A 7,723-nucleotide genomic window follows, 5' to 3' on the forward strand; every position below is an offset into this window, starting at 1 on the left:
GCCTTTTTGTATTGTTATTTTTGACCAATTGTTGTTGGTTTGAACAACAACTTTCAGGGGCTGACTGTGCTAAAAATATGTAATGGGTTCAAGACATCATGACAGAGAAGGTATACTGTTTTTCTATACATCTTTATTACAAGTAAATAAAAGTATAAAAGTGTTTTAGTACAGAAATGAGGCATTATGAACTTAACAGAAAGATATGGATAGATACTTAAGTCAGTGATGAAATAGACAAATTTGCATAGCATGAAAGTCCATGATTGAGTTTAAAACTGATAAAAAAATATTTGGTTCAAGTCAATTATCTTTTTCTTTTATATTGTGTTTATTGCAAAACCTTTTTTGCCATCGTGTCACAGTAGCACTAGTCACTAGAGGGCAGAATTGAGGCATACATGAGACGACATATAGTTTCATTTTTTACTGTTCAAGCAGAATCTCCGAGTCGTTTCAGAATGATGACATATTTTTTTCTGTTTGTAGATGGAGTGATTAGAAACAGCTGTTTCCCCATCATCACTGATGGCTACATTTTACCCACGGTAAAGAACTAAGAATGGGACACCAAAATATTTCAGGTAAGTCCAAATCAGACATTATTTCAGAATATTTTACTTTAGCTCACGAAGCTTTTTCACTAATTTTGAAACATAACTTCTTTAAAATAACTAATAATACAAAATACCATATTATTTATGCATAATATTCCACAGAAATGTATGTGTGTGGTGATTTTAAGTGCTTCGTGGATGCTGATTTACGCTGTAAACAAGATGCCTGACTTATAGAGCCACACAGAAGGGAAGAGATTTTCACTTTATAGTCTTGTTCTCTTTTCTGTTAATGAAATGGGGTTGAGGTTTATAAGTTAAAATATTAAAGTGACTAGTTTTACAAAATAATAGAATTCAGGGTTTTTCCTGGGTCAAAAATGGTCGCCGGAGTTGGCTGAAAGACTGTCATCCTTTCTTGCCCTGGATTGCATAGCTTTGTAAGAAAAAATCCTTCTTGGCTACACCTGATACATTTTGGTATATAATCATCTCAATATTAAAAAGTAGAATTAAAAAAGTAGCATTAAAAAGTTTATTTTAACTAATAGTCTAATTTTCTACCATATAGCCTATAATTGAAAAGAAAAAACCCAGCTATCTAACAACAACTTGATTTGTGCTTTTTTCAAATGAACATTGCTTTACATGTCAGTCATTTGCTAACTAACATTAACTAACCATGAGCAATACATTTGTTGCTGTATTTATTAATCTTTGTTAATGTTAGTTAATAAAAATACAGCTGTTCATTGTTTGTTCATGTTAATCCACGTTACATGTTAATCCAAACTTGTCTCTTTGCTCGTTCTCGCTCTCTCAGTTAAAGGGATAGTTCACCCAAAAATGAAAATTACCCCATGATTTAACACCCTCAAGCCTTCCTAGGTGTATATGATTTTTTTCTTTCAGACGAAAACAATCGGAGTTATATATATAAAAAAATGTCCTGGCTCTTCCAAGCTTTATAATGGCAGTGAATGAAGCCCAAAAAAGTGCATCCATCCATGATAAATGTAATCCATCTGGCTCCATGGGGTTAATAAAAGCCTTCTGAAGCGAAGCGTTTGTGTAATATCCATATTTATAACTTTATCAACTTACTAGCTTCCGGCAGACGGCCTACGCAAGTCGACTTGCGCCAAAAATTAACACTTGATGCGATGTATGACGTAGGATGTAGGAGTAGCGTAAGCTTTGAGGCCTTTCGTAGTTCAAACAAACAGGGCTGGGCAACAAACTCAAGCTCCTCCGACATTTCTCTTTTAAAATTATCGTTTTAGACTATTTATTCGTTACCGTTTATTTGTTTTGCTCTATCCTCTGCGCTTCCGCGTTTGTCAATGCGTCATGCGTCAAGTCAAGGGTCACTTTTTCGCAGTAAATCGATGCGTACGGCCGTCTGACGGAATGGGATATTTTTTACACAAAACACTTCAGAAGGCCTTTATTACCCCCCGGAGCCGTGTGGAGTACTTTTATGATGGATGGATGCACTTTTTTGGCCTTCAAAATCATATCCTCCATTCACTACCATTATAAAGCTTGGAAGAGCCAGGGCATTTTTTAATTTAACTCCGATTCTATTCGTCTGAAAGAAGAAAGTCATATACACAGATGGCTTGAGGGTGAGTAAATCATAATTTTTATAATAGTAATTTTCATTTTTGGGTGAACTATCCATTTAACATTCACCCTGTCACAAGTGTAGCAATCATCTACCACACTCATAAATCACAATAACTGATCTAATAAGGCTTTGGCGGGACAAAAATGTGTAAAAAAAAAACAAATTAAATGCAGGAAAAACCCTGGAATTATATATAGAGATAGTGAAGAAAGGTGAAGACAATTTTCTTTTAGTTAGGCGGCTATTGTAACAAACAAGCAACAAGTTACTTGAGCCTTGTTTCAACAATAATCATACTCTACTAGAGTCTCAAAATTGGAACAATCTGATCTCCCACTCAACTATTTTGTAGAAGCTTTCAGGTCAGTTTGACGTTACATAGTAATTTAAAGGGTTCGTGAACTGAGAAATCAAAATCTTTTGACATATAAGAGATCATTGTACTATAAAACATCCTGTAAGTTTCAGAAATCAAAACTTTCTCGTTAGACAGCTTATATTGGAGCCAATCTGCAAAAACGACAGGTAGTGGAATGAGTCACTTTATTACGTAAAAGTGTGGCTAAACACCGCCTCTGCAGCAGAAGATCAACGCCTGCTTCTATATCACTGCCTATTTAGCACTGCCCACCGAATCGCGCATGCCATGTAGTAGGTAACAGAGAGATGCTAATGCTGGGTTACTAGAGCTAGCAAGCAATAAAGATGGATTCGGGAACGGCAAGATGTGAATGTCTCAATTGAGCATTATTTATTTGTATTTGGTGCATTTCACTGTGGATTATTTAGTATATTTGCAAACAGACTTTTAGGATATGGACTCGACAGTAATGCGACAACATGTAAGAAACTGTGTTAATTCTAATGCCTGATTTGTGACCCGTGAATTCTGATATGCAATGATTCATGTACAGTCAGATGTTCTTTGTCTATGTGTCAGTTAATCAGACCAGTAACTAAACGATCAACTTCACATTGTACTTTCATTAGGATGGAAATAATGTTATTCAAACTGTGCCTGAATTATATAGGCCTAGAAAGTGATCAAATAACGCTCCATTTACAATCACTGGAGCTAAGGTTAGCTAACCCTAACCCAAACCCTAACCTATTCCTTTAAATTACTTCTAAACATGCTTAAAATAAAAAGCTTTTTTTTAATGAATACTATTGTCTAAATAGCATTTGAATCCACATAGCCATACATTTTGGGAGTTTTTATTTTTTTATTTGATCTGTATTAGGTTAGCTAGATTTTAGCACCATCAGTAAAGCTGTGAAAGTTTTTAATGAGTGGACAAGTATTTAAAATTAGAGTGTGTGGACATACAGTCAACACAATGATAGACCAACATCCATATTGTATATTAAGGGATTTTCAGTGCTGGTTTCTGTTAACCATTAAAATCAGCCTTGCTTGAGCTTAGGACGCTTCTTTTAGAAATTAGAAACAATTAGAAATCTTACCATCCCCAATCTTTTCAATGGTAGTGTATATCCAAACAAGGACCCCAGTACTACCAAAGTTGAACTTTTTTTTGCTGATGCGAATTGTAAGTATCTGGAGAAATACTAACATCTAGTTTGATGTTATTGGTCCCTCTTTACAGCATTGCTGTTGTTTGCAATGGCAGCATTGCACTGTGGGATATCAGAAAGCGTGGACTCCATTGAGGGAAGCTGTAACGATGTCATCAGACTACCTTGTAAAGCTACTGACCGAACAACAACGTACCGTTATGTCATATGGTACAGAATAGAGGTGAGTTACCTTGATGGCTTCATTTGCTTGGCATTATTAAAATAACACAGTCTCATCCCAAGACGTCATATGACTGACGCTTTTGACCATACGTCAACATCCGACGTTTTAGGGTACCCTTTAACGTCAGTTAGATGACGATCTTAGGGCGTCATATGTCTGACGCTTTACCTTTGGCGTCAGTTAGATGACGCGGGTAGGTTTAGGTCTGGGGTAGGGTTAGGATTTCATAGCGTCATATACTGACGTTAAAGGGTACCCTAAAACGTCGGATGTTGACGTATGGTCAAAAGCGTCAGACATATGACGTCTTGGGATGAGACTGGGCTGATTAAAATGCTTGTGTTTGTCAGTTTGTTTTATTTCTACCAATGATTTTTTTTTTTAAGTTAAAAAGAATAGTTAGCCAGCAAACAGAGCATTTCATTTGATGAGAAGAAACTCTGCACCTCAGTGGCATATCATCTAGCAAGTGAAACATTTTGACCTGGTTGGTCTGCCCAACCAACCAACCAACTAACCAGAAAACACCACACCACAACAAAATCCCCTAACACAGCTGTGTCTTTCTTTCTAGAGTAAGCCTATTCCTATCATCAAGAGAAAAAATGGAGAGGATACAACTTTTAATAACTTAACTTCTGTTTCTCTGGGAGAGAAAGAGGAATTGAAGTTACATAACGTGCAGCCTTCAGACTCGGGAGAATATAAATGCTACTTGGCTGCAGAGGTTGGGGGTCGAAATGATGATTCTTTTATTAGACTGAATATCTCAGGTAATTTAGAACCCCGTTCAATCTAGTTCGTTTTCTAATCTATTTGACTTTACTATTGATATTCTTTATGTTGGTGTCACCAAAACCAAACCTCTTCTTATTAAATTTGTAATTGCATGCGAGATCTCAGAAAGTTAAGTATTAATAAATGTTTCTCTTCATTTTCAGAATGTTTGGATGTGACTGTGAGCACAGTTTATCCCTCCACCATGATCCATGATGATTCTTTTCCTGCTGCAGAAGATACAACTGTTCACTGGGTTGTGCTCTGCCTTTCTCTCTTCAGCATGGCCAAAATCATCCTTTGCATTGTAACTGTGGGGGTGAGTATAATAGCAGCTCCAATCGGGGAAACTAATGACCTTTATTTCACATTCCCCACAATGATTTCCAGGAAACAGCACTGCGCAACGCATGCAAACAACTGGAATTAAATCAATGCTTGCCCACGTGATAATATCAGATCATTTTTGAACTTGGGGTTTGGGTCATTCTTTTTGTTGTTGTTGTTGTTGTTGAAGAAATGAATACTTTTATTTAGAAAGGACAAATTAACAAAGATTTATATTTCAAATTTTTGAACTTTCTATTCATCACAGAATTAGCACAGTTTCTAGCAAAACATTAAGCAGCATTTTTTGTTGAAGGATCATGTGACACTGAAGACTGGAGTAATGATGCTGAAAAGCTTTGCTTTTAAAATAGAAAATCTTTTAAAATAGAAAACTTTTTTTATTTTAATATTTCACAATATTACTCAGAATTACGAGATAATTTTTCATGGAAAAAAGTTTTTGCTCTGTTTTTCTGAATTAATGACTTAATTATCTCAAAATTATGAGTAACTCATTAATTCATAAAAACAGAGTGAAAAAAATGTTTTTCAAGAAAAATGTATCTCATAATTCTGAGATAATTAACTCGTTAATTCAGAAAAACAGAACAAAAACTTTTTTTCCATGAAAAATGTATCTCGGAATTCTGAGATAATTAACTCGTTAATTCAGGAAAAACAGAGTAGATTTTTTTTCTTCAAGTGAATGCAATACGCTTCCGTAGCTCACAGACCTGCAGCGAATATTTTTTACTCAGAATTACGAGATAATTTTTCATGGAAAAAAGTTTTTGCTCTGTTTTTCTGAATTAATGACTTAATTATCTCAAAATTATGAGTAACTCATTAATTCATAAAAACAGAGTGAAAAAAATGTTTTTCAAGAAAAATGTATCTCATAATTCTGAGATAATTAACTCGTTAATTCAGAAAAACAGAACAAAAACTTTTTTTCCATGAAAAATGTATCTCGGAATTCTGAGATAATTAACTTGTTAATTCAGGAAAAACAGAGTAGATTTTTTTTCTTCAAGTGAATGCAATACGCTTCCGTAGCTCACAGACCTGCAGCGAATATTTTTTATTCTTTAATTTTTTTGCATTTAACTTCTTCAGAAACTGTTGCACAACAGGAAACAGAGATGGCGAGGCCTATAAGTCAGCTCCCCTCGCTTCTAACGTATCCCCCTCGCTTACATACACCCACCCCTATCACAGGAAATAATGTTTTTTTCTTTCTTTCTGCAGAACCCTGTGATGGTGTTATAGCAAAAAGATAACATTGTAGACTGTGTGCACTTCAGATTTTCAATTCTTTTGCCACCTGATTGTTTTGCTGCAACAATGACAAACCTTTTGATTTCAGAGATTATTTAAATGACATAAACCTCATGGCTGTTTGCTAAGTGTTGGCTGTGTGGGAGAGTTTTTCAGTTGTTTTTCACAGTTTTGTCAGTGTTTCAGTTTTGTGTGTTTCTGAAGCCTGTCTGATATAAAATTTCCTTTCACAGGTGTGTGATCGAGCCATATTTAGCACAGCAAGAAGAAAACAGGAAGTAAGGGGAAGCGAGACTGGAACAAGGTCAAGCCAGAAAGACTGAGATTCACAAAAAAGCTGATGGGGTCTATTTAGTTTTATGCATCCACTAAAACAGTCCAGGCCTGTCGTTTACAAGGTTGTTGGCACAATTAGGTTGTGTTGATGGTGTTTGTTTAATTTCTGTGTGGTTTTGCTATTCTTAATTATTTTTTATTGATGGATTATTCCTAGGGGAGGAGGGATGGCCAAAATGCACACTGTTGCATTTTGTTTGTTTTTGCATTTTTTCCCCTACATTTTTAAATTGTACATCCTCTGTAAATATTTTGCTGTCAGTAGCAGAATTATGTACTTTATGGATCGCAAGAGTTAATGTGTCTCCTTATATATGAATAAATTATAAATTGTATATGGATAAATAAGTAGGCAATAGGCTAAATATGTATTTGTATAGATATTCATATAGCCATCGTGTTATGGACAGTTTTATATTTAACATGTTGGCTTAAAATAGTTTGAATTCAGTTCAATTCATTTCTCTGTATTATTCAGTTCAGTTTTAATCTAATTCTGATACTTTCACTGGAATTCTTTGTCAAGTCTTAGTCTATGTACCAGTTTTGAAGTTTCACAATTATGCCATTGTAGTGAAAAGTAGAAGTGATACTGAGACACAGAGAGAAATGAAAATGAAAGAAAGAAACCCAGCCTATCAGGATCCAGGTTGTGGTTAATTAAAAAAAAATTGTGTTACATAGTTACCCCCTTTTTTTTTCCATCCTGTTTGTAGACCTATTTATGTGTGTGTGTGTGTGTGTGTGTGTGTGTGTGTGTGTGTGTGTGTGTGTGTGTGTGTGTGTGTGTGTGTGTGTGTGTGTGTGTGTGTGTGTGTGTGTGTGTGTGTTTACTGTTACAATGGACCACTTGCACTGAACTTCGTGACGCACTTCCGTTTGGAAACAATACATATCACTTATTTCCGGTTATGTTTACTTTCAATGTACTGTGGTCAATGAGTTGAACAAACGCCAACTAAAAAAAGTGTCTATAATAATATTTTATATTTTGGCCTTTTTTATTGACAGAAGAAGGGATGATCTGATGTTTACTGTGTGCAGAATTTT

The 7,723-nt window shown here is 35.2% G+C and overlaps 1 protein-coding gene across 2 annotated transcripts; it reads left to right on the top strand.

Moving 5' to 3' along the window:
* The first annotated feature begins 430 nt into the window (after positions 1 to 430).
* On the top strand, positions 431 to 7,003 carry LOC130072428 (uncharacterized). Of its 2 annotated transcripts, none has more exons than XM_056237519.1 (5): positions 431 to 584; positions 3,798 to 3,949; positions 4,527 to 4,725; positions 4,894 to 5,048; positions 6,571 to 7,003. In XM_056237519.1, the coding sequence occupies exons 1-5, from the start codon at positions 563 to 565 to the stop codon at positions 6,658 to 6,660; spliced, it is 618 nt and encodes a 205-aa protein (XP_056093494.1). In that variant the 5' UTR covers positions 431 to 562; the 3' UTR covers positions 6,661 to 7,003. The 2 variants fall into 2 exon arrangements, with proteins under 2 accessions (XP_056093494.1, XP_056093495.1); XM_056237520.1 differs by lacking the exon at positions 431 to 584 and adding an exon at positions 2,031 to 2,185.
* The last annotated feature ends 720 nt before the right edge of the window (positions 7,004 to 7,723 follow it).

This window comes from Rhinichthys klamathensis, unplaced genomic scaffold (assembly GCF_029890125.1).
Source record: "Rhinichthys klamathensis goyatoka isolate OS25496 unplaced genomic scaffold, OSU_Roscu_1.1 h1tg000487l_1, whole genome shotgun sequence".
In the NCBI taxonomy this organism is placed as follows: domain Eukaryota; kingdom Metazoa; phylum Chordata; class Actinopteri; order Cypriniformes; family Leuciscidae; genus Rhinichthys; species Rhinichthys klamathensis.

What these genes read in the sequence shown, in the direction of transcription:
- LOC130072428 (XM_056237519.1), top strand. Translation starts at nt 563, where the DNA reads ATGGGACACCAAAATATTTCAG. An exon ending in TATTAGACTGAATATCTCAG is followed by an intron (nt 4,726 to 4,893) that starts GTAATTTAGAAC and finishes CTTCATTTTCAG; the next exon opens with AATGTTTGGATGTGACTGTG. An exon ending in TTTGCATTGTAACTGTGGGG is followed by an intron (nt 5,049 to 6,570) that starts GTGAGTATAATA and finishes TTCCTTTCACAG; the next exon opens with GTGTGTGATCGAGCCATATT.